The sequence below is a fragment of the Alexandromys fortis genome, unplaced genomic scaffold (assembly GCF_014885135.2).
Source record: "Alexandromys fortis isolate MF-2015 unplaced genomic scaffold, M_Fortis_MF-2015_v1.1 scaffold_44, whole genome shotgun sequence".
In the NCBI taxonomy this organism is placed as follows: domain Eukaryota; kingdom Metazoa; phylum Chordata; class Mammalia; order Rodentia; family Cricetidae; genus Alexandromys; species Alexandromys fortis.
The window spans coordinates 10,942,573-10,970,232 of NW_026067921.1; the positions used below are offsets into that span (position 1 = coordinate 10,942,573).

The following is a 27,660-nucleotide window of genomic DNA, read 5'->3' on the forward strand; positions in this document are numbered from 1 at the left end:
AGAACCCTGATTGCTCTTTGAGCTGATGAGGGAGGGGGACTTGATTGGGGGAGGGGGAGGGAAATGGGAGGCGGTGGCGGGGAAGAGACAGAAATCTTTAATAAATAAATAAATAAATAAATAAATAAATAAATAAATAAATAAGAAAAAAAAACCCTAACAACCAAATGACCCTAAACCAGATCATCTCAGATGATGCACTAGGTAACCAAAGTCCCCAGCAATAGTGTGATGTCTGGGTGGAGGGCAAAGGTCAATCCAATGCTATGATCTCATTGATTTGGACCATGTGTTCGGGAAGGAAGTGACTTTGTAACTCTATGACTCTACCTGTGATTTAATGTGAGGCTTTTCTCTTCCACTTGGGCTCCTAGGAAATGTCAAGGCGTAGCAGGATGAAAATGAGCGCAAACTGTATAAGTGACCTTTCGTGAATTCCACTCTGGCTGGCAGGGTTTTGCTCATCTGATCACATCCTCGACAGAGTGGGACTCTGAGATGAAGCAAGTGAATTAATTAGATGTAAATGCCATTGCCATCAAAGAAGCCTTATGATTAAAGGTAGAACTTTGGTAATTGAATGTGCCCCATTTCGGGAAGGACCTGGATTTTACAGGCAATGTTTTATCAGGTATGTGGGAAATGGGTGCTGAGCCAAGAAATGTTGGGAGTAGTGTGGGGTACATGTCTAATAGTAAGCACAACACTAAAAGCTAGAAATTAAGACTGCGATGGAGGAAATTTCTTTCCTGGATATTTAGTTTCATAAAATCTAGGGTCTCTCTCTCTAATACAACCCCTTTCTACCTGGAATGTTGGATGCTCAGAGTCCATAAAAATTGATAATATAAGCCAGTCAGTGGTGGCACATGCTTTTAATCCCGGCACTTGGGAGGTAGAGGCAGGTGGAGCTCTGTGTTTTGAGGCCAGCCTGATCTACAGAGTGAGTTCTAGGACAGCCAAGGTTACACAGAAAAACCCTGTCTTGAAAAAACCAAAATTAAATAAATAAAAATGGATAATATGAACATAATGATAGAGGTTTAGGTACTTAAGAGGCCATGAGTTTCCACCGCAGACTTGGATCTCCAAAGGACATTTAATGTGTGCATGTGTGTGTGTGTGCATGTGTATGTGTGCATATATGTATGCATGCAGACCAGAAATCAACACTGGCTCCTTCTTCAATTGCTCTTGACCTTATGTTTTTTTAAAGAATTAATTTTATTTTTGTGTGTGTGCTCACAGACATGTGAGCATGTGGATGCAAGTGCCCGCAGAGGTAAGAAGACCGTGTGACTCTCTTGGAGCTGGGGTTATAGGTGGTTATAAGCTGCCCAGCCTGGCTGCTAGGAACCAACTCAGGTCTTCTGTAAGAACAGTATGCACTCGTATCTCCTAAGCCATTCTTCAGGCCCTCTCCACCTCATTTCGAGGCCATCTTTCACTGAATCTGGAGCTCACTAATTTGGCTAGACTGGCTGGCCAGTAAATTCCAAGGATCCTCCCGTCTTTGCTCCCCCGCCCACCCTCCCAGTAGCATTGCAGGCCTGTGTGTCACGTGCAGCCTTTTACATGGGTTCTGGGAATCCAAACTCAGGTCGTCATGCTGTGCAGCAAGCACTTAACTGATTGATCTGCCTTCCCAGCCTCTCCAAAAGATGTTTTCCACTATTAGTCCATGGATAGATCAAATATGAGTATGTTATTGGGTGGTAGTGGAATTGTGGAAGAAAGGGCCTGGGGAGTGAAAGGGGTTCCTTGGACGTGTGTCTTTGTCTTGTCTTCATGTTGCTCCTTGTCTTCCACGAATAACACAGCTCTGCTCCACCATACTTTCTGTGCCATGATAAATTGAGACCTCTGGAACCCCGAACCTAAATACCTCTTTCCTCTCTTAAGCAGTGTCTTAGGCATTCTGTCATGACTCTAGAAAAGTAACACAGATGAGGATGGCATTAGCTGTGGATTTACATCTGAGGCCTCTATTGTATGGTGGCACATGTCTTCTATACCTAGTCTGTTGAGAGTCTCCCCTCCCCTAGTTACAGGTTTTTAAAGATTGTTAAATAAAATAAGATAGAAAACATTCATATCAAAAGTCAGTGTAATTATTATTTCATGCATCTTTTGGGTTAGGTGTTATTTTTTTGTGTGTGTTATGGGACATAATATAAAATGTATTTCTTAGTGTAAAATGAAAATGTTTGTGTGGTGATTTGAATGAGAATGCCTCATATGGCTTTATATGTTTGATTACTTTGTCCCAAGTGGATAGAAGTGCTTGGAAAAGACTAAGAAGTGTGACCTTCAAGATACACTTAAAAAGTGTTCAACATCCTTAACTATCAGGGAAATGCAAAACAAAATGACTCTGAGATGCCATCTTACATCTGACAGAATGACCAAGATCAAGCACACTGATGACAGTCTATGTTGGAGAGGATGTGGAGTACGGGGAACACTCTTCCACTGCTGCTGGGAATGTAAACTTGTACAGCCACTTTGGAAATCATTGGGGCAGTTTCTCAGAAAATTGGGATTCAATCTACCCCAAGACCCATCACTATCACTCTTGGACGTATACCCAAAGGATGCTCAACCATACTACAAGACACTTGCTCAATTATGTTTATGGCAGCATTATTTGTCATAGCCAGAACCTGGAAACAACCTAGATGCCCCTCAACTGAAGAATGGATAAAGAAAATGTGGTACATTTTACACAATGGAGTACTACACAGCAGAAAAAAAAACCAGTGACATCTTGCAGGCAAATGGATAGAACTAGGAAAAAACCATCCTGAGGGACGTAACCCAGACTCAAAAGGACGAGCATAGCATGGACTCACTCATAACTAGACATTAGATGTAAAGCAAAGGATAACCAGGCTGCCATCCTCAGCTTTCCATATTAGACTATTAACGGTCACGTAACTCTTTTAAACTAGCAGTTTTACACAGTATGGATTTCATTTTCTTCTCTTCCACTTTTTGGCCATTAAATCACTGGTATGAAAAATTTTGTACAGAGATATTGTACTGTAATTGAGAACATGTTTCTCTTGGATCAATATTAAAATGTGGAATTTTGAGTTAAAGAGCACATACATCTAAAATTACTAAAGCTATCGCCAAGTTGTTCTAAAAAAAGCTGCAGTCAATTCCTATTTTCACGGACTATTTCCTGACAGTCTTATATTAATCGTGAATACTGAGCATTTGCAAATCTAATTTTAAAAGCAAAATATTCATTTTTTGTTGCATTCATTTGCTTAATACCAACAGCATCTTCTCACATTGATAGTATGAATGCCTGCTTTTAAATTGTATCCTTTTCCTTCTGATTTGTAAGAGCTGTTACAGATACCTTCCTTCTGTTTTTTTTTTTTTTTTGTTAAATCTTCTTAAAAGAACTTTCTAGTATATGGAATTTTTGTGTTTTTATAGTCAAGCCACTGGGTCTGATGAAAACATTTCACTCAGAGATATTTAAATTATCTTGTATTTTTCTTAAGATGCGTTTGCACTTTTATTTCTACATTCAAATCTTTATACTATTTTTTTTTTGTAACATAAGACAGAGAGATCTAATTTTGTCTCCAAATGGTCAGCCAAGTGTCCCTACCATCTGATCCTATCAGAAGGTAGGGATTTCTGCTTTTTTGCTGAGTATATTGTGTTTGTTTTTTTGTTTGTTTGTTTATTTCCCTTCCTTCCCTCCCTCCCTCCCTTCCCAGGTTCTCACCGTGTAACCCAGCCTGACTTTGGTCTTGTGACCTCCTGACTCAACCTCCTGAGTGGTTTAACTTATTTTTAATAATCAGAGGCTTTGAACCCTTGTGTTGCAAATACTGCTCCACTCTTTCCTTGGCACTTTCTCTTCTGGGTGAACATACTAAAAGATCATAAGTTCTGTGTTGAGTTGTGCTTCCGTTTTGATGAAGGATGCATGGAACAGAGTGACTAATGCAGTTTCCCCGTTCGGAAGCTTGGTATATTTCTTCATTTACTTAGAAGTTCTTCAGGGAGTCTTTAGAAAAACAGCAACATATTTTCATTTTCAGGAGTTTTATGTATTTCTATTTCTTTATAACAGAAAAGAGTACACACAAAATTTATTACATGCTTGAGGCACGGGAATACTAGACCTAAAAAGAGACAAGATAAGTGATCCTTTCACAGAGATTAAAGGCAGAGAGTGACTTGGGTTCCTGGGGTGAAGAGAGGTGGTTCTTCTTTGGGGAGGTTGCCACATATACATGGTAAGCCAGGGTTGTCATATACCTAGAAAGTCTCCCAGAGAGCAGCCACTGCAGTGATCCTTGCCTGGGTTCTCAGTCTCCTTTTCTGGAATGGTCTCCTGGTACCATAACGTTCTGTAACACTCACCCTCGGAATCATCCCGGTCTGAACCAGTGATCCAGAGCAGAGCCAGCAGCTGCTGCTTGGTGACGATCTCCCAGGGCAAGGACCAGGCTAATGAATTACAACCTTGGTTCTTAAGAAAGATCTGAGATTCTGCTGAGACTAACAAACCCCGAGCAGCCCAAATGAAGGCATTTTCTCTGCCTCTAGGGGAGTCTGAAGTCTGTTGGCTGTGCCTTTCTTGTTAGTCTTAATTCTGGATATTGCCTAAGTTTTGTTATTTCTGTAAATGGATAGTTTTTTTTACATTTTCCTTTTTTAAAAATTTAAAAATTATTTTTGAAGATTTGCTTGTGTGTGTGTGTGTGTGTGTGTGTGTGTGTGTCTGTGTGTGTTTGTGCACAGGAAAGCCAGAAGGTGTCCAGCATCCTCTTCTATCCCTTTCTTTGTATCCTTTGAGGTGGGGTCTCCTTTTAAGTCTGGTTCTTATGGTAATTTTTTAAGCTGTGCTGGATGCCAGTAAATCCCTGAGATCTTTCTGTTGCTGCCATCTTAGAGCTAGGTTTTCATCCTGTGCAGGCTTACCTCGTCTATTTCACAGATGCGAGGATCTGAACTCAGGTCCTCATAACTGCAAAGCAAGCACGTTTTTCACTGCTGGGCTGTCTGTGTGAGGATATTAGAAGCCGTGGAACTAGAGTTACAGACAGTTGCGAGCTGCCATGTGGGTGGTGGGAACTGAACCCAAGTCCTCTGGAAGAGCAGTCAATGCTCTGAACCACTGAGCCATCTCTCCCTGTGGGTTTTTCTTTAACTTTACAGGTCATTTTTTTTTAAATTTATGGGTTACTGGGAAATGGGCCCTCTTCTTAAACCTGAGAATTTATCAAGTGCAGAAGCTCCACACTTCTATAAAAACAAAAGCTATGATCCCTCTGCATGTTGCAATTTTCTCATCCTGATTATGCTCAGTTATAGTTCTTTAAAAATATAGTTTTTCATATAGTTTTGATACTGGTCCTTTGCTGCTTACACATGTTAAAGATTTTTGTCTACCCTATCAAATCTTTATGCTGTCTTTTGATGATTATAAGTTTTTTTTGGTAAAATACAATGTTTTTATTAATTCTTTGAGAATTTCATAATGCGTACAATATGTTTTGGTTATGTGCACTCCTCATCCCTCCAACTCCTCCCAGATCTACTCTTCAGTCTCCAAACTCCCCTCTCCAACCTTCACACCCTCCTTTCTGTTTAAAAAAAGATCTCACCGAGTCATATTTGTGCTGGTGTATAAGCTTGGGAATGGGGGCATCCACTGGAGTATGGTTGACCTACCAGAGTCCGTACTTTTTTTTTTATTGAAAAAAAAATTCCTGCCTCCTCCCAGCCTCCCATTTCCCTCCCCCTCCTCCCGCCCCTCTCCCCCTCCCCCCACTCCTCTCCCTCTCCCTCTCCAGTCCGAAGAGCAGTCAGGGTTCCCTGCCCTGTAGAAAGTCCAGGGTCTTCTCCCCTCCATCCAGGTCTAGGAAGGTGAACATCCAAACTGGCTAGGCTCCCACAAAGCCAGAACATGAAGTAGGAACAAAACCCCATGCCATTGTCCTTGGCTTCTAATCAGCCCTCATTGTACACCATGTTCAGAGAGTCAGGTTTTATCCCATGCTTTTTCAGTCACAGTCCAGCTGGCCTTGGTGAGCTCCCAATAGATCAGCCCCACTGTCTCGGTGGATGGGTGCACCTCTTGTGGTCCTGACTTCCATGCTCATGTTCTCCCTCCTTCAGCTCCTCATTGGGACCTTGGGAGCTCAGTCCAGTGCTCCAGTGTGGGTCTCTGTCTCTATCTCCATCCATTGCTAGATGAAGGTTCTATGGTGATATGCAAGATATTCATCAGTCTGGCTATAGGATACGGTCATTTCAGGTTCCCTATCCTCCGCTTCCCAAGGAACTAACTGGGGACATTGCCCTGGGCACCTGGGAGCCACTCTAGGTTCATGTCTCTTACCAACCATAAGGTGGTTCCCTTAATTAAGTTATATGATTCCCTGCTCCTCTATCCAACCTTGTTTTATCCCCAATCATCCCGTTTCCCCAAGTTCCCCCTATCCTCCCCTTCTTACTTTTCTCTCCCCATCTCCCCTTACCCTCATCCAACCCCACCCCCAAGATCCCAATTTTTTGCCCAACAATCTTGTCTATTTCCCATAGCAGGGATAATAACTATATGTTTTTCTTTGGGTTCACCTTCTTATTTAGCTTCTTTAGGATCACAAATTATAGACTCAGTGACCTATATTTATGGCTAGAAACCAATTATGAGTGAGTACATCCCATGATCCTCTTTTTGGGTCTGGGTTACCTCGCTCAGGATAGTGTTTTCTATTTCCATCCATTTGCATGCAAAATTCAAGAAGTCATTGTTTTTTATGGCAGAGTAGTACTCTAATGTGTATATATTCCACACTTTCTTCATCCGTTCTTCCATTGAAGGACATCTAGGTTGTTTCCAGGTTCTGGCTATTACAAATAATGCTGCTATGAACAAATGCTTTTGTCATATGATAGGGCATCTCTTGGGTATATTCCCAAGAGTGGTATTGCTGGGTCCAGGGGTAGGTTGATCCCAAATTTCCTGAGAAACCGCCACACTGATTTCCAAAGTGGTTGCACAAGTTTGCATTCCTACCAGCAATGGATGAGGGTACCCCTTTCTCCACAACCTCTCCAGCAAAGGCTATCATTGGTGTTTTTGATTTTAGCCATTCTGACATCTCAAAGTTGTTTTGATTTGCATTTCCCTGATCGTTAAGGAAGTTGAGCATGACCTTAAGTATCTTTTGGCCATTTGATCTTCTTCTGTTAAGAATTCTCTGTTCAGTTCAGTGCCCAATTTTTTTAATTAGGTTAATTAGCATTTTAAAATCTAGTTTTTTGAGTTCTTTATGGGCCGTACTTCTAAAGAGAATTGATTTTTCTTCCCCTAGTAACCATCAGTTGTTAATAGTGCATCTTCCAGCAGTGGGGGCTGCTGAGCCTCTTGTCCCTCCACGCAGGGATGCTGACTGGCTTGAGTTTGTACAGGTCTTCTGTAGACAACCAGAGCTGTTGTAAACCCGTGAGTGCAGCGACCCTGTCCTATCCAAGGGATGCTGTTGTTTGCTAGTTCCTCCAAATTTCTGGCTCTTGTAATCTATTCACCCCCTCTTTCATGGTGTTCTCGGAATCTTGGTGTGATTGAGCACTATTTATGTTTGGGCATGCCACAGAAAATTGTTTCTGCTTTTTAGTCAATAGTGTATTTGTGTTAACTGCTCCTATTACATTGCACATAGTTCTCTAATGAGAACTGAGAGAGAGATGCACTTAGCTGTGCGTAAGGATGCCTATCTCTAAAGACCATTTTGTTACTATGTCCATTTAGTAAAATAGCAGTAGTAGTTTTACCCATAAAGAGCTCTTTGGATGTGAGGTCTTGGACAGATCTGCAGTACTGGACATGTATTTTCTCCATTGGAGTAGGCCTTAAATCCAATCACAAAACAATTGGTTACTTCACAACGTTCATGCCATTGTTGCATCCCTGGACATGCCTTGCCAGGCCAGTTGTTACTAAAACTGTAGGGTTCACAGCCGGGTGAGACTTTATGATACTTTTCTCCCAGCAGCTTACATAGCTCCTTTTGGTACTGTGAAAGCCAGCTAACAGGGAGGAAGCTTCCTTGTTAGCACCAACTTAATTTCTCCAAGTCCTATGACCAGAGTGTGTATGTCTTCTGCAGTAGGGTGTTCTGAGTTCTAATGGCCATCAAGAGCAATAGCCTCTGTAGTATTTAGGGCCTCCTGACCAACAACTTCTGGACATCTGGCATAGGGCTTTTTATTTGGTAGACTGTGACTTCTTGGATGTGTGTATGTGTATGTGTAGTTTATAAAACAATGTTTCCATAAGGTTTTTAAAATTTTTTTTATTGATTTTTATTGAGCTCTACATTTTTCTCTGCTCCCCCCCCTGCCTCTCCTCTCCCCTTCAACCCTCTCCCAAGGTCCTCATGCTCCCAATTTACTCAGGAGATCTTGTCTTTTTCTACTTCCCATGTAGATTAGATCTATGTATGTCCATAAATTTTTTTTAAAAAATGTCCTGTGTTAATCATCTTTTCCCCACCTCTTTGCTCCACCTTCCTATCCTCTTCCCCTCTTAAACTTCTGCCCCATTCTTTCCTTTGGTGGGTATAAGGCAGAAGACAAAGGCTGTTCTCTCCCAGAATCTTCCCATAGCCAACAGTTCAGCTTAGGGGAGGCATAGGGTCCCAGGAACCTGCCTGCTGTCCATACTGGATGCTTGCTGGCCCAGTGCAGGTGATTAACTGCAACTGTTCTGTATCCAGGACTGCAGTGCCATGCCCAGAAGATACCACTGCATAGCCCTTCTCTCTACCTCCTGGATCCCACAGTTTTTCTGCTCAGCCTTCCACATGATCCCTGATCCCTAACTGGGGGGGGGTGGGGTTCGTGTGGAAGGCTGAGAACTTAACTATCACTTATTCTCAGCACCTTGAACAGCCATGAGTCTCTGCATTCACCACCACCCATAGCAAAGACTTCTCTTGTGCAGCATGACAGTAGCCTTTGTCTAAGGGCATAAACATAGATATTTCGAAGGCAGTTTGATGCTATGTCAATTTGACTGTAGAATAATAGTAATTCCTTACTAGGGCCAATGACTTCCCTAATCATATGTTATAACAGTCCACCTTCTGTGGAATAGTCTTCAAATGCAACCAGAGAGTAGTTGTCCCCATAGCCATTATAGCAAAGCAGGCACACCTTGCCTAGGAGGTTGGCACTGAAATTCACAGGGCTCGCAGCTGGATGAGGCTGTTGAAGGTTTTTCTTCTGCAGCAACTGCCTAGCACCTTCTGGCTACACAAGCTAGGTAGCCAGGAGGAAGCTTTCAACTCAGTTCCAGTTGGTTTTCTCTGTAACTTACAGCCGAGGTGCACAGTGTCTCCAGCAACATAGTCTTGTCATCTAGATGGTGGGCAACTGAGATTCTATCTTGTAACTTCCTAGGACTGGAGAACCAATGGTAAACCTGCTCACCCTATAGGAAAAATGTGGCTTCATTTCTCTGGTTAGCTCTGTGATGCTGGCCTTCCTTGAATTTCTCTTTCTACTTCCTTTTGGGGCTTATTTTGAAAGCATCTTTTTGAAACCTTGTATGAACAGGATGTGCTTTCTTCCTTTGACACTCTGAACCTTCTAAACCTTTCTTAAAGCTCCTGACTTTGGCCTGCCACTCTTGTGCATACGGGCTCATGTAAATGTGTTTCTCTACAAATACCAAAACCATTGAAGTGAAGGTACAATAAAATACCAGAAACAATATAGAAAACCCCTACATAGTTAAAAGAATGCAGTCAATTGACTTGAATATATAGTTGGTCTTTCTCATCCTTAGGTTTGGATCACAAATGCCTGTAATGTAACAGGACCTGTGTAGACAATTTTCTTGTCACCATTCCCTAAACAATTCACTAGAGCAACTGTTTACCTGATATTTAAATCATATTAGCTGCTATAAGTAATCTAAAAGGGATGGAGCTAAAATCTAAAATCTAAACAATCTGAAAGGGCTGGGCAAGCTAAAGAGATACAGCACTTGCTTAGTATGTACAAGGCTGTTTGGTCCTTAGCATTGCAAACACAAAAAGCAATATAAGATGTTTTAAAATATACAGGAGAATGTGCCTAGATTCTGTGCAAATACCATGCCAGTCTATGATATTATGCTGTTTTATATATGCTTTGAGAGCTACAGATTTTGGTGTCTGTGGAAGGAGAGGCTATCCTGGAACCAGCCTTTCATAGATCACAAAGCATGTTCTTTTTTCAGAGGTTTTTGTGTGTGCGGATATATGCACAGAGATCAGAAAAGTATTTGGGGGGAATTATGTGGCTCACATGTAGTTGGTGTTTGGAAGCTTTGTGTTACGTGGAAGAAAGAAAATTGCTATTCAGAAAATAGATATAGCCGGGCGATGGTGGCGCACGCCTTTAATCCCAGCACTCGGGAGGCAGAGGCAGGCGGATCTCTGTGAGTTCGAGACCAGCCTGGTCTACAGAGCTAGTTCCAGGACAGGCTCCAAAGCCACAGAGAAACCCTGTCTCGAAAAACCAAAAAAAAAAAAAAAAATAGATATAAAGGGAGAGGAAATGGCTGATTCATTATCGTTAACCTTGTGCATAAGTCTTTGTACGTAGAACCAAGTTAAAATTTGCAGGATAATTATCATGAAAGAGAATTAGAAGAACTCTTCTTGGATATAATTAAGCCTGAGCTAAATGTAAACTCTGTGTAGTTTGAAGTCACCCAAGAGTAACTTAAATTGAACATGACAATTTTTCAAAATATTATTTTCTTATGCGAGGCCTTCAGACTGTGATCATTTTTCAAATAGCATGTCTTTTCATTACGCTCCCCACCAGGTCTTTTGTGTTTTCAATGCCTTTGCTTTCCCGTGAGACACCAGCCGTCTTGTGGCTAGGTGGTGCCATCGCTGCAGCTGCCAAGCCACGGTGGCGCTGCCTCTTTATACTCAGCCACCAGGCACGGGGCACCTCGCTTCACCGAGCACTTTCAACTGCTTCAAAGCCTGTTACACCTTTCATGCTTACAGCTCTGTGAAGTAGCGAGCATGGCTTTATCTCACCATCTTCTACAGAAGAGAACAGCGAGCCCCTGCGAGGTTAAATGCTGCATTAAATGGCCACTCAGTGTTTCCCCTGTCAGCCCACACTGCTTTCTGTGCCGGAGTGAAGTTATGTGGGCACATGAGTTCTGGCACAAAAACGGAGCGAGACACTGTGGGCTGTGATACACCTGTGTGACGATTCACTCTGTGATGTGTGCAGGGGACTGCGGGAGCTCTAATGTGTTCAGAGAAAGCTTGTGTGTGAGTCTGTGGATTTTATCCCTGTCCTTTGAATCCTAGGGATGAGAGGGTTTTCATAATGCATTCTCACCATCGCACTAAGAGCTGTGCATATTTCAAATGAAGCAATGAGTTCTTCACTTATCTTTGTGCTAATTGCTTTCTTGATATTTTTGAGAAAGAGACTGTGTGTGCAATGTTTGCACGTGTGTGCAAGCATGCATGTGTATGTGCATGTGTGTGCATCTGTGCATGTATGTAGGACCACCTGAGGCGACATCCTCAGGAGGGTTGTCCACCTCCTTTGAGACAGGATTCCTCACTTGGCATTGAGTTCATTACTTATACTAGATTGGCAGCTCATTAAGAACCAGGGTCTCTGCCTTCCTGGTTCTGAGATTACCACCATGCTGAGCATTTTTATGTGGAGTCTGAATATTAAACTAAGGTCCCTATGCTTCACTAATGAAGCTATCCCTGCAGCCCTTCTGTGTAGGCAGAGACTGCTCATTTGTTTTTTAGCTGCCCAGACCTAAATAATAACACAGAAGCTGTATTAATTACAACACTGTTTGGCTAATAGCTTAGGCATATTTCTAGCTAACTCTTACATCTTAAATTAACCCACTTCTATTAATCTGTGTATCACCACAAGACTGTGGCCTACCAGTAAGGTTCTGGCTAGCATATGGCATTGTTCTCCTTCAGTAACTATATGGTATCTCTCTGACTCCACCTACTTTCTCTCTATATCTCTGTTTGGATTTCCTGCCTGGTTTTGCTCTACTAAGCCATTGGCTGAAACAGCTTCTTTAATAACCAATGGTAAAAAAATATATTCATAGTATACAGAGGGGAATCCCACATCATCTTTCCTCTTCTGTCTAAATAAAAAGGATGGATTTAACTTTAATATAGTAAAATTACAAATAACAAAACAGGTATCAAGCAAGAATTACAGTTACAATATTTATATCTATTTTATCTTTTACCATAACTAAGGAAAACTATAATTATAACTATCTATTCTTCAACTCCATCAAAGACCCCAGAAAGATATAACATGACCTAAGTTAACAGGAAGTGCATTGTAAGCAACTCCCAAAACTCTAGAATTGACAAGATATTTTACTGCCTGGACAAGTCACCAAAAGTTCTTCTGTAGCATTGGGGCATCCATTTTTTAATCTACAGGCCCATAGTATCAGACTTTTCCCTGCAGCAGGAAATTTGAAAGACTGTTTCGCCTCTATGGGCAGTGTGCCAGTCACTTTCTTCTGAGTCCTGCAGAATGTCTGGGAGACTCTTTCATGAAGCAGGAACTCTGAAGGACTGTCTTACCTTTAGGCAAGTTCATCAGTCATTTTTCTGTGATTCCTGCATGTCCATTTCATACAGCATAGCAACAAGCAGTCCAGGCAAGAGCTGTTTCTTGCCCAAATGGCTGAAAAACTCCATAAGGAGCTCTTTGAAGCCCATCATCCTCTTGAAGTAGGTTGTCCAGCCAGGAGCAAATGTCTCATTGTTGAGAAAAGTCTAAGTTCTTAAAATATTTAAATGCCGCATTCTTTAAGTCTTTGAAAGGTTTGAAGAATACCTATCCATCTAAAACATATCTCTGTACACCTAGAAAACCTAACTAAATTGACTACAAGCTTGACTATCATAGATGACTATCTATTAACTTGTATTTCCTATTTATACATTACATTACATTTTTAAATGAATTTTAAATACGCAAACACAATACCTTAATCAAGAGCAGAAATATACATATAACAAAATTGACCTTAAATTTGTATGAATCAGTCAAGACCCATACCAATGCAAAGTATTCATTTCTATAGCATATCCCCCTTTAAGTGTAAACAAACATTTATAAACAATTATTTAGGGGATTTGGGTGCTGTTCTCTAGACTACTTTCTTTTGATTGGGGGCACTGTTAATCAGGTCTTTCATGTGGTATCCTGTGTGATAGGTTCATCTCAAACTGCAGTCCTAAGGCTGTTGTGATTGTTGGACCATCTGGGCCATTGCTTCAGGGGGTCTTGTTTGATCAAACCATATTAGCAGGTAAGAAATCCACAGGTTTCTATGCTCTGTAGAAACAAAAACAGAACCTCCTTTCCAAAGCAACATATCTCTTAGACCCAAATTTTGTAGTCGAGATACCTTTAAAACAAATATGTTGGTTTAGCTTAGCAGCCCATACAATGCAAGGTCTCTCTGTACTTAGCTCATTCGCAGTCAAAAAATTCAAAGAAAACACAATAATATACATAATCCAGACTCTCTGTGTATTTTCCATCTTTATGCAGCGTATTTTTCTTTACTCCTTTAATCTATGACTGTCTGTGCTCTGTATTTAAAGACTTTCTTTTATTTTTAAAACTATTTATTTCTTTTTATAACTGTCTGTATACCCTTTTCTTCTTTCTTTCTTTCAACCTACATACATTTTCCAACACACTGTGACCCATTCAGAGGTGTTTTTTCATCTGAATCTGTCTTTAATGCATATTCGTAATAATGTTCTGACTAGGAGTACCTTTTTAAAAAATGCTAAGTGGGTGTGGCTAGGACTAAGGCTGTTTTGCCTTTGCCTCTGCCCAATCCAACATGTAGGAGGTGTGTTTACTGCCAGCTCTATGTGCCATGCTTTCTGTCCCAGCTCCAGGGGTGCAGTGGGTCCATTTCTCCATCTATCAACCTGTAGCATTCTCCTCACAAACCCCATTCAGATGCTCAGCCTCCTAAACAAGTCAGAACTGTTCCTGCAACTAGCGTGAACCAGGAAGCTTTCTTAAAGGAATCATGCCTTTGCTTGCTTCTAGTGAACAGAGCAAATCTGAAAAAAAAATATGGTTACCAAGAAGTCATGCTTACCTCTGTTCTTCTGTGTCTAGAATTCCTTCCCAAGCTCACTCAGGTTTTATGTGGATGTAGTTGTCCCACGTTGGTGTGCCACTGGAGAATGCTTGTTTGTTTCTGAGCCACCCATCCCCAAATAATAACACAGAAACTTTATTAATTATAATGCTGTTTGGCTGATAGTTTAGACATATTTATAGCTAACTCTTACATATTAAATTGACCCATTTATATTAATCTGTATTACCATGAGGCTGTGGCCTACCAGTAAGTTTCTGGCTGGTGGCTGGCATCTTTCTCCTTTGGCAGCTACATGGTGTCTCTCTGACTCTGCTTCCTTTCTCTCTGTATCTCTGTTTGGATTTCCCACTTGGCTTTACTCTACTAAGTCATTGGCCCAAACAGCTTATTCAATAATGGTAATAAAATATATTCATAGCATAGAGAGGGGAATCCCACATCACCTCTGTCTTACCATTTTATTACCATCTGTGAAGTAACATTTAGAAATGAACACTTAGGTTTCTCCCCGAAACTGGCTGTCGTGATCTGCGCCCAGGGAGCCTACAAGGGCACGCCATGCCTTTCTTGGATGTGCAGAAAAAGCCGGGCATTAGCCTCGATCACCACTTTGTATTCCAAAGTGTTGAGCAGCCCTTCAAGATTCCCTCCCAATGCCATGCTTTCGAAAAAGAGTGGATAGAGTGTGCACATGGCATCGGTGCTACCCAGGCTAAAAAAGAGTGCAAGATAGAATTTGAAGATTTCAAGGAATGTTATCTTTGGTATAAAACGATGAAGCGCCTGGGTAAAATCAAAGCTATTTAATTAAAATAAAAGCTAATTAAAGAGGGGAAATACACCCCTCCGCCTCACCACAGGGGCCAGGAGGAACCCAGGCCCTGAGCAGAGCAGGTGGACGCTGCTTTTCATGCTGCTTTCTGCTGGGAGAAAGTCTGATGAAAACTGCTTCATTGAGTACATAAAAATAAAGAATTAGTCAACCTCAAAAAAAAAAAAAGAAATGAACACTTAGGTTTCTTTTATTTTTTTTTAAGGTTCAATATAACTACATCATTTCTCCTTCCCTTTTCTCTCTTAAACCCTCCTAGCTTTCCTTCAAATTCATAGCCTCTTTTTCTCATCAGTTGTTACACACATATTCCTAAATGTATATCATTATTGGTATGTGTATTTTCAAGGTTGTACATTTGGTATTGGATAACCAATTGATGTATCCTCCCTGGAGAAGACTGTTTTTCCCACTCTCTTAATTGACTATAGTTCTTTGTGTAGGGTTGAGGTCTCTTGGGCTTTCCCCCAATCCCATGAGTGTTGAAATAGGTGCGGTGGGGCTACGTCCCCAGCACCCTGGCCGCCTGCTAGCTCATGCCCAAAATAACAACACACAAACTGTATTCATTTAAACACTGCTTGGCCCATTTCTATCTAGCCTCTTCTCAGCTAACTCTCGCACCTGGACTAGCCCATTTCTAGTAATGTGTGTATTCTACCTTCCCTCCATCCTGGGTCGGAGCTGCCTGGGAGAGCAGAGCCTGGCATCTCTGCTCCAGAGAGCAGAGCTGTAGAGTCTACCCGGGAGAGCTGAGCATGGCATCTCTGCTCCAGAGAGCAGAGCTGTTGGGTCTGAGCTCACTTCCTCTTCCTCCCAGCATTCTATTCTGTTTACTCCTCCCACCTATGTTTTAACCTATCAGGGCCAAGGAGTTTCTTTATTGCTTAACCAATGAAATCAACAGATTGATATATGACACTCCCACATCACATGAGCATGTCTATTGTTCCTCTGGCTCTGAAAATCTTTCTGCTCTTTCTTCCACCTGGGCCTTAGGTGCTAGACTTGGGTCATAGATGTATCCATTGGGACTGAGTGCCACAACTGTACATTCTGAATGCTTTTGGTTTTCTGTAATGGTCTCTGTGTGTTGCAAAGACATTTTCCTGATGAAGGGTGAGGACTCCACTTACCTGTGGGTGTGAGAACAAATATTCAGAGTGTAGTTAAGGGTTGTGCTGGTTTAGTAAAGTGGTGGTTGTAGGTTCTCCTCAAAGATCGATGGCTTCCATAGGCCTTACTGAGAGGGTCTTAAGTCCAATTAGAGAGCTATTGGCTATCAATAAGGTATGTGTGCCACTGCTGCACCCTTAGGTTTTTGTGCCATGGCTTTAGTTTTTGCAGAAGGAAAGTAGTAAAGGAAGGTCAGCAGTTGGCCAGAAGAGAGCTGATAAGGACTATTGTGCTGGAATTTAGTATCTAGGTCTACCAAGGTGATTTGGGATGAACTGCTATCATTGACAGCTAAGTAGCTGGATGCCAAGGCAATGTTTTTGTAGCTCATTGTAGCAGAGGTGTTGTAGAAACTGATGTTCTGGGTACCTTTTTGCTGTCTTTGGTTCGAGTACCTTGGATAAATGAACCAAATCACTCTAAAGTTCTTGTCTCTAACTCATAAAATGGGAATAATAATGTTTCTTAGAGCTATTCTGTGTATTAGTTTTCTGTTACAAAGTAACAATCTCAAAACTTGATACAATAGTTCATTTGCTCACAATTTGGACAGAGTTTAGCTGGGTGGTTCCGCCCCACCCCCACCCAGGGAAGACACACCCATGCAGATACAGTTGTCTGCAGATTTTCCTGGGACACTAAGAGACCCAGTTGACCTTAGTTTTGTACACAGCCAGTCGGACCGTCAGAAGAACATCTCAGCTCTCTCTGCTGCTTCAGCATCATGGACTAGCTTTCTCATGTGGTATCTGGGTTATCCTTAATTGTCAAATTGTTACAGCCTAGCATCATCTGAGAGAAGCCTCACTTGAGGTATTGCCTACATCAGGGTGGTCTGTGGGCAAGTCTATCAGGGATTGTCTAGATCTTTCACTGATACAGGAGGAGGGCACAGCCATGGGCATGCGCACTGTGCTCTATAAATAAGATAGATAAATACAAGTTAGCAGGCAGGACTCTTCCAGGGTTTCTGCTTCAGGCTCTTCTTTTGAGTTCCTGCCTCGACAACCCTCAATAACGGATTGTGACCTAGAAATATGAGCTGAAATAAACCCTTTCCTCCTCTAAGTTGTTGTTGGACGTAGTATCTTATCACAGAAAGAGAAAGCAAACTAGAACACAGGGTAAATAGCCATAATGATAGGAAGGGAAGCTCCAGGGTACAGGAGCTGGCCATACTTCTTCTGTCATTTGTTGCCTTGGGAGCCAAAGCAAGTCGCATAGCCAAGGCCAAGGTCAACAAGGAAGGAAATTATATTAGGTAGTGAAAGCTTGGTTTATGGGGGACTGTTAGGATAAACATATGCACAATCTGTCAATCAAGTCTGGTAATGTATGGGAAGTGATTCTTAAAGTATTACATAGATTTTGTGTGCATGTATATGAATGGGATACAGCCTGAAAGAGGGGCATAGAGTCTGAAAACACTAGCACATATTGAACTTATAGTCTTAGAAATCATTACCTTATTTTACTTCTGATTTTAATTATTAAATTAAAAATACTGAGGTCTGGTTGGCTCCATGCAAGCTCTGGTGTTATGTACTGGCACTTGAGTGTTATGATCACTTGAGAGGGGAAAACCTTGGTCCAGAAGATGGGAAGCTCAGCTGGAGTAACCGAAGCTTGCCTGGTGCATCAAGAATATATCAAGTGACACAGTATCTTAGTCACTCGTCAGTGTCAGGAGATACAGTCCGCGTGAGCTTAATTCAGAAGGAAAAAGAACAGTGGCTAACATCAGACTGCTTCTCATGTATCCTGACTATGGATGGAGATTATGGAGTTGGTAACCCATCTGAGGTCCAGCTAGTGAGAACAAGCAGTGTCACTGATAGGGATTAAGATCAATGCAAAGACTCAAAGGAGGCAGAAACCAAGACCAAACACAAAATAAACAAACAAACACAATGGGAGAGGAGACCATTCTGCATATGATTTTGGACTGAAACTCAGGCAAGCTCTATAAATATTTAAAGTTTATCTGTTTCCAAATGCTTCTGAAGATGGTCCTAGAGGAATCTGAGGAAGCAGGAGGATATTGTGGAAACCGAGCAGCCATGCTGACTCACTGTGTAGGACCACGGTTGGCCCAGGTGACAGAGACAGGTGTCAGTGTGGACAGTGAGATGCTCTGGAAGGCGGCTGCGAAGCCCAGTCAGATAATGGCTCTCTCCTGTCCCTAAATACAGAAATACACATCCCTGGCCTCACCCCAGAGACTGTGAGCTTAGCACATCTGGCATGGTGACCAGGAACTTGCAGTAAACAGTGCTGATGATGTAGCATGGGCTGCTTCATCTAGTACACACATGGCTCTTTAAATTGGAATTGACTGAAGTTAGAATTTAGGTGCTTGACTGTTCTAGTTTTCTTTCTGTTGCTGTGATCAAAAGCAACTTAGAGAGAAAAGGGTTTATTTTAGCTTACGGGCAAAGTCCGTGATCAAGGGAAGCTAACGCAGAAACTCAAGGCAGAGAACAAAGGAGGAACACTGCTTTCTGGCTTGTTACCTCTCTACCTTTCTTGTATAGCCTAGGCCCCCTATAGAGATGGCACCGCCCACAGTGGGCTGAACCCTCCTAGAGCAATTAACAATGAAGAAAATGCCATGCAGACATGGTTACAGAGCAATCCAATCTAGGCAATTCCTCAGTTAAGGTTCCCTGTTCCCAGGTGACTCAGTAGTATCAAGTTGGCAGCGGAAGCTGACGATGACATCTGTTTGTATTAGTTTTCTCATCACTACGACAAAATGCTTGACAGAGCTGCTTAAGGGGGATGACCTTTATTTGGTTCAGAATTGCAGAAGGTGGCACACGTAATGCTCAGGAAGCCATGGCATTGTGGTTAATACACAGGGATGGCGGTTCCGATCAGAAATGCCCCTTCAGGCTCCTATGTTCAAACGCCTTTACTCCAGATGGTAGCATTGTTTAGGGGGAACATAGAAACCAAGGGACAGTTATGACACTGGTCACTGGCCTTTGAAGTTTATAACCTGGCCCTGCTTCTGATTTCGTTCTACCCTCCGTCCTGATCTGTCAAAATGTGAACAAACCATGCCTGAAGCAACTCAGTGCATGTAATAATGGTTCAGAACCACGGACAACGGCACGCACAGGCGTTCCCTCCCCTCAAGGCTTTTTAGTCACAACCTAGTGCTGAAGTCTAAGCTGCTGAGGAAACAAAACAAGGCAAGCTACCCCCATTCCATGTGTGGCTAATGTAAGGGACTAAAGGCAGCAAGCTGTATCAACACGAGAGACTTTGACTGGAAACCTCACTCCGTAATCTCACTGCTCGATTGTATTGACTTTGGTCTCCACTTGAATCAGCTATTCGTGAAGAGAAGTAAGGGAATGGAACGTGGAGCTGCCATTTAGAGCGAGTCATTAAGAAATCCCACAAAAAAAAAAAAAAAAAAAAGAAATCCCACGTATGTTGGTGTAGGGCTCCGAGGTAGGAGGACCACATAGCGGGATCATCCATTGTACAGCTCAGCATCTTGATCTAAACGGGGTCCTGCAGAGCTGTGCAAATCCAGCATCCAGAAGCTTGGGGGATGTTCAGGGATCTGTAAACAGAATTCCACGTCACTGTCTGAAGTATGACAGTGTGTTATGTCAGTCTCTGGGTGACAGATTTCAGGTGTGTGCCGCTCTGCTGGGCACTCCTCCTGGACCCTCCTTCCCCTGTGAGAACTGCGGTTCCTACAGCTCGCAGTGTGGCTACTCATGGCATACGAGTTTCTCAAAGCACTGACTTTAAAGTTTTGAATTGTAACCTGCTGATCTAATAGAGAATGTAGGTGGTCAGATCATTTCCCAAATACATCTCATTTCCACAGGGTTCTGGATGTTTAAGCAGAACCGGTGAAGCCCAGTTTTAGAAGCACCCCTTCATGCAGAAGCAGAATGACAGTATTTGAAAACATTGTAACCTGTCTTATTCATAGCAGGCACTGCTGTGCTAAAGTTCTCGTATCCTACAAACTTTTTTTGCATGTGTATATGTATGTGGGTGCATGCTTGCATGTATACAAGTTTACATATATGTGGATGCACATGTATGTGTAGTGTATTTTTGTGTAGAGGACTGAGTCTTCCTCAGTTCTTTTCCTCATCATTGATTGAGGGAGAGAGAGAGTTTCTCTCTCTCTTTTATAACATAACTCTTTATTGAGTCTTTGAGAATTTCACAACACACACTTGAATCCTGCTCACCCCCCAGCCCCTCCATATCCACTCCTCATCCCTGCAACATCCCTCCCAAAAGGACCACCCCAAAATTAGTTAAAAAGAAAACAAATCAAACAAGAAACCCCCACTTCGCTCCTTGGTCTTTCCAACATACTTTTATCATCCTAGTGACCCTGGGAGCTGCGGTGTGTTGTGCAGGTTAACTTTTTGTCCATTCAAGCTCACCTGCAAACGTTCATTGCCATGAGTCATGGGTCTGGCTCAAGGCCCCTGGCACACTGTCATCACTAAACTCTCACTGAAATTCCTGTCGTACAGTCTGCTGTAGTCCTGAGTCATGGAGATCCTGTGGCTGCCGTTCCACAGGACCAGTCCCTCCCTTCACGCACTCCAGCTGGTCATAGAGGGACAGATATTAGGGTGGGCCAATCCAAGGATGTGGGTCTGCGTGTCCGCTGAGCTGGTTGGTTTATGCCACTGGGGCCACCCATCTCAGTCGAGGAGCAGAGCCAGCTCTCCCAGGCCCATGCTTTATGGCCAGTGAGGGAGAGTCTCTTAATTGAACCCATACTTTAAATTCTGTGGTAGTCTAGCTAGCCAGCTTGTTCTAAAGATCCACTGTCTCTGCCTTTGAGCATGGGAATTACAGGCAGGCCATACGCCCTCCTGGCATTTAGATGGGTACTAGGGACCTAAACTCTACCACTCATGTTTGTACAAAAAGGGATTTATCCAGACCCAATAGTCCAACCCCATAAACTGTATTTTAACCGACAGTTCTGCATACTAATACAGAACCAGTGGAGGCCATGGTACAGCTACCTGCCAGGTCATTGGTGATTCAGTGTTGGTCAAGGTTCGACTTCTCCAAGCCTCAATGTGCTCATGCTAAGCGGGAAATATAGACTTTGTATGGATAGTGTAATAATTAGAGACTCACTGTTGGCCCACAAGTGGTACAAATGATTTCATATTTTATTTATTTTTGGCTAGGAAGATTCTAAAAGTATCCTGTTATGAAGAAAACTGTGCTAATCTAGTATTAAGTCAGATGATGTTATTGTGAAACCCATCAACTACAAATAAAAGTAAAGATAAACTCACATTATATTACCCTGATTTCATCATTTACCTTGAAGATAACTATTTTAAGGATATGTAATAGAAGATTAATATGACCATGAAATGGATTATTTTTAAAATTAGGAAGAAACCAGGCACAGTGGCATGTATCTGTTATCCAAACCACTTGGTAAATGGGCTGAAGATTTGAGTTCAGGAGTTTGAGACCATCCCAGGAAACATAGCAAGATCTTGTTTTCAAAGACTTAAGAGAGACATTTCTGCCATTGGAAAAAGCTTCACGACTAGGAGGATATAATTTCCTTCCAGCTCACTCTGAAAGCATGGCCTTTCTACTGTGTGCACGGCTTACCCTCTCATTCCAGTCTGGGAGAAAATGGACCCTTCAGAGAATATATTTTAATTTACTGTTTTGATTTAACATGTTACCTGTTAAAATAGTAGTAGTAAAATAATGTTAAAATAATAGGAGAGAGAAGGATTGTAATTTCAAGTTCTTTTCCTCCAGTTATTTTGACACTAATGCATTGTTAAAGGGTAAGAGCTCCCTAAGAAACCCTTCTTCTTTGCTTTTGTGCCAAGAAGCAGGAAATAAAATAGATATCAGTTGGACTTTTCTAGTTATAATATTTGCCTGCTTTTGCAGGAAGAAATCTTTAATTATTTGGGGAGAATTTTTAAAGGTTTAATTGTTGTAAACATATCTTTATAGTAAAACATAATGTACTGATTAAAATCATTTATCATTCAAAAATTTTGTTTGCTTATTTTTTTGTGTGTGCATGTGAGTATGTGTGTGTGTGTGAGTGTGTGCATGTGTGAGTATGTGTGTGATTATGTGCATAAGTGCGCCTGTGTATGCATGTGCATGTCCAATTTTTGTGTACCTGTGTATGCACACATGTCATGACACAAACGTGGCAGAGAATGACTTTCAAAAGTTGGTTCTCTGTGGGTATGATGGTGACACCCACAGAAACAGCTGCTCTGAGCTAGTGAGAGCTCACTGACTCGGGACTGATAGCAGAGAAACCTGCATAGGACCAAACTATGCCCATTAAATATTGGGTACAATTGTGAGGCTTGGGCAGTCGGTGGGACCACTTGCAGTGGGACCAGGATTTATGCCTAGAGCTTGAACTGACATCTAGGAGCACATTCTCTTTGGAGGGATACCTTGCTCAGCCTAGATATCACGGGGAGGGCCTTAGTCTTGCCTTGAAGTGAAGTGTCTGACTTTGTTGACTCCCTATGGGAAGCCTTACTCTCTCTGAGGAGTGGATGCAAGGTGGGGTGGAGGGAAGGGTGAAAGGAGAGGAGGGGAGGGAGTGGGAAAAGAGATAGTTATGTAAAATGAGAAAGACTGTATTAAAAATTCTTAATAAAAAAAGTAAAAAAAAAAAGAGAAAGAAAAGAAGCTAGCTCTTTCCTCCCACCACGTAGTACCCAAGTCACCAGGTGCTCATTTTTCAGTTTCCTAATGAGTTTGTCTTTTCTCCTCGGGCAGTGAAATTTTCCTTTCTCTTCCATTTCGGTGATCTTCTTATGTCAGGTGCAGCATAGCTCTGTGGTCCTTTGCAAATGACTAATATAGGCAGCAGTTCACAACGGGGACCGTGGTGACTCTTTCTCAACAGGCGTGATGAATCTGTTGCTTTTGAAGCAATCTGTCTCACTGGAGCACATGGTGGTGATGGAATGCTAACAAAAAGGAGATAATATGTTTCTTTTGTTTTTGAGATAATGTATTTCATCTTTATAAGTTAAAAACCACAGTGTTCTTTTATGGAAATTCAATAGCAAAATGATAACCTGTCATTTTGTGTAACAGGTTTTTGAGTGCCTATTAAAGCAAATTGCCCAGGGCTTTCAGTGTTAGCTGGTCGGTATGGGAGGACATATTCAATCAAGTGGTGGTTTCCCTTGCTGGTCACATTGAGATGAGTTATGGGAAAGCAAGAACAGGAAACACTTAGCACTGAGATGTGGGAGAACAACTGAGGTAGTTAACAGTACAGACGGCCAGATTTTAGTGAGAAGAGAATCAGGGAGATGAGTGGGCACCCATGAAGATCTATCTCGATTGCCAGCTCCACTAAAGTTGGAACCACCTGGGAGACACACCTACGACCTACGAGTGTGTCTTTTGAGGCTCTTTCAACAGAAGGGTGTTTCCTGATGTTTACCTGAGGAGGGTAGACTCACTCCGAATGTAGGGAGCACCACCTGTAGGCTTGGTCCCAGATTACATGAAAAGGGACAGAGGAGAAAGTCAGCTGGAGGCCAGCACTTAGATCTCTCTGCGTTCTGATGGTGGACACAACGTGACCTGCGGCTTGACCTTCCTTTTGCTCTGCCTCCCCCACCAAGACTGCACTGTCAAACCAGCAGCCAAGATAAACTGTGAAGGGACCTTTTGTTAAGCATTTGGTTATAATATAAAAAGTCATCAGTCTGCCACTCAAGTCAAGAAACCAAGTCGACATAGTTTGGATTTATATATGTTTATATATACAAAATTTACAGATATTCAGGATTTATATCTATCTGTCTGTCTGTCTCTATCTGATAGTTTGTATTCATGTCATCTATACTCCTTACCTCCTTGCTAAATTTTGTACTGTGTTACCTTACTCATAGTTTTATGTTGATGTTGTATTTTAATCAAATGTACTGTTTTATATTATGGAAACAGACTTAGGTATTTATTTGTGTTTTACTTCTTTGTATTTCTGAGATCCATCATTATTGATGTACCCTGTTCAGGTCTTTCATATTCATAGTTGGATGTTATGCCAATATGTGGTACTTTCACTTTGCTATCTGTGCTTCTATTGATGGTCATTTATGTTGGTTATAGTTTCTTTGGTGTTAGTAACAGTGGGTATAATATGTTTGTACATGTTCATGAGAGTCTCCAGGGAATTATCTAGCAATGGGAATACTGGGTCACACAAGAATACTTTTTCTCCACTGTCAGGTCCCAAAGAAACCTGGGATAAGTCTCACTCAGTACCTGTGGCTCCTCCCAGCACTTCTTTTTTTTTCTTTTTCTAAATTGATTTTTTATTGAGCTATACATTTTTCTCTGCTCCCCTCCCTGCCTCTCCCCTTTCCCCTTCAACCCCCTCCCAAGGACCTCATGTTCCCAATTTACTCAGGAGATCTTGTCTTTTTCCACTTCCCATGGAGATTAGATCTATGTAAGTCTCTCTTAGTGTCCTCATGGTTGTCTAAGTTCTCTGGGATTGTGATTTGTAGGCTGGTTTTCTTTGCTTTATGTTTAAAAACCACCTATGAGTGAGTACATGTGATAATTGTCTTTCTGTGTCTGGGTTACCTCTCTCAAAATAATGTTTTCTAGTTCCATCCATTTGCCTGCAAATTTCAAGATTTTTTTTTCAGCTGTGTAGTACTTTATTGTATAAATGTACCACATTTTCCTTATCTATTCTTCAGTTGAAGGGCATTTAGGTTATTTACAAGTTCTGGCTATGACAAACAATGCTGCTATGAACATAGTTGAGCACATGTCCTTGTGGCACGATTGAGCATCCTTTGGATATATATCCAAAAGTGGTATTGCTGGGTCTTGAGGAAGGTTGTTTCCCAATTTTCTGAGAAATTACCACACTGATGTCCAGAGGGGCTGTACCAGCTTGCAATTCCACCAAGATGCAGAAATGCTACTTTTACCCCATAACTTCTTCAGCATAAGTTGTCATTAATGTTTTTGATCTTGGCCATTCTTACAGGTGTAAGATAGAATTTCTTACATTTCTCTCATGACTAAGGATGTTTAACATTTCCTTAAGTGTCTTTCAGCCATTTTAGATTCCTCTTTTGAGAGTTCTCTGTTTTGGTCTGTACTCTATTTTCTTAATTGGGTTATTTGTTCTTTTGATGACCAATTTCTTGAGTTCTTTGTATCTTTTGGAGATCAGACCTCTGTCCGATGTGGGGATGTGAGGTTGGTGAAGATCTTTTATTGTACAGGATTATTTTGGCTATCCTGGGTTTTTTGCTTTTCCATATGAAATTGAGTACCATTCTTTCAAGGTCTATGAAGAAGAATTTTGCTGGGATTTTGATAGGCATTGCATTGCATCTGTAGATTGCTTTTGGTAAGATTGCCATTTTTACTATGTTAATTCTACCTACCCAAAGAGCATGGGAGATTTTTCCACTTTCTGGTGTCTTCTTCAATTTCTTTCTTCAAAGATTTAAAGTTCTTGTCATACAAGTTTTCCACTTGTTTGGTTAGAGTTACTCCGAGATATTTTATGCTATTTGTGGCTATTGTGAAGAGTGTTGTTTTTTCTGATTTCTTCCCCAGCCATTTTATCATCTGTGTATAGGAAGGCTACTGATTTTTTTTGAGTTAATCTTGTATCCTGCTACATTACTGAAAGTGTTCATGAGTTATAGAAGTTCCTTGGTAGGATTTTTGGGGTTGCTGTGTAAACTATCATATCATCAGCAAATAGTGAGAGTTTGACTTCTTCTTTTCTGATTTGTATCCCATTAATCTCCTTTTGTTGTCTTATTGCTCTAGCTAGGACCTCAACAACTATATTGAATACATACGGAGAGAGTGGACAACCTTGTCTTGTTCCTGATTTCAGTGGGATTGCTGGGAGTTTCTCTCTATTTAGTTTGATGTTGACTGTTGGCTTGCTATATATTGCCATTATTATGTTTTGGTATGTTCCTTGTCTCCCTGCTCTATCCAAGACCTTTATCATAAAGGGATATCATTTTTTGTTGAAAGCTTTTCAGCATCTAATGAGATAATCATGTAGTTTTTATTTTTCAGCTTGTTTATATGGTAGATTACATGGACAGATTTTTGTATGTTGAACAATCCCTGCATCTCTGGGATGAAGCTTGGTCATGGTGGATGATGGTTCTGATGTGTTCTTGGATTTGATTTGCCAGTATTTTCTTTAGTATTTTTGCATCAATGTTTATGAGTGAGTTTGGTCTGTAATTCTCTTTCTTAGTAATGTCCTTCTGTGGTTTGGGTATCAGGGCAATTGTAGCCTCATAAAAAGAGTTTGGCAAAAAAAAAAGAGTTTGGCAATGTTCCTTGTGTTTCTATTGTGTGGAACAATTTGAGGAGTATTGGTATTAGTTCTTCTTTGAAAATCTTGTAGAAATTTCAGCTGAAACCATCTGATCCTGGGCTTTTTTTTTTTTTTTTGGTTGGGAGACTTTTGATGACTGTTTCTATTTCTTCAGCAGTTATAGGTCTGCTTAATTTACTTATATGGTCTTGATTTAATTTTGGTAAGTGATATTTATCCAGAGAGTTGTCCATTTCCTTTAAGTTTTCCAATTTTGTGTAGTACAGATTTTTGAAATATGACCTGATGATTCTTGGTATTTCCTCTGCGTCTGTTGTTATGTCCCATTTTTCATTTCTGATTTTGTTAATTTGGATATTCTCTCTCTGCCTTTTGGTTAGTTTGGATAAAGGTTTGTCTATTTTGTTGATTTTTTTCTCGGAGAAACAACTCTTTGTCTCATTGATTCTTTGTATTGTTTTCTTTGTTTCTAGTTTGTTGATTTCAGCTCCCAATTTGATTATTTCCTGCTGTCTAGTCCTCTTGGGTGAGTTTGCTTCTTTTTGTTCTCAAGTTTTCAGTCCAGTGCTCCAATGTGGGTCTCTGTTTCTATCTCCAGCCATTGCCAGACGAAGGTTCTATGGTGATATGCAAGATATTCATCAGTGTGGCTATAAAATAGGGCCGGTTCAGGCGCCCTCTCCTCAGCTGCCCAAGGAACAAGCTGGGGGCATCTCCTTGGACACCTGGGAACCCCTCTAGAGTCAATTATTTTGGTAACCCTAAAATGGCTCCCTTAGTTAAGATATATACTTCCCTGCTCCAATATCCACCCTTCCTCCATTCCAGCCATCCCATTCCCCCAAGTTCTCCCCATCCTCCCCTTCTCACTTCTCTCTCCCCATCTCCTCTTACCCCCACCCCAACCCCACCCCAAGCTCCCAATTTTTGCCTGGCAATCTTGTCTACTTCCAATATCCAGGAGGATAACTATATGTTTTTCTTTGGGTTCACCTTCTTATTTAGCTTCTCTAGGATCACGAACTATAGGCTCAATGTCCTTTATTTATGGCTAGAATCCAATTACGAGTGAGTACATAC

General features: G+C 41.5%; 2 protein-coding genes across 3 annotated transcripts in view; both read left to right on the plus strand.

Moving 5' to 3' along the window:
* The window catches only part of Znf800 (zinc finger protein 800), a 216,269-nt gene that overhangs the window by 64,593 nt on the left and 124,016 nt on the right, over positions 1–27,660 (plus strand). The window lies entirely within an intron of this gene.
* On the plus strand, positions 14,759–15,598 carry LOC126501147 (NADH dehydrogenase [ubiquinone] iron-sulfur protein 5-like). Its single transcript, XM_050141662.1, is given in 1 exon segment — positions 14,759–15,598. A coding segment is annotated over 1 exon segment (327 nt). The 3' UTR covers positions 15,086–15,598.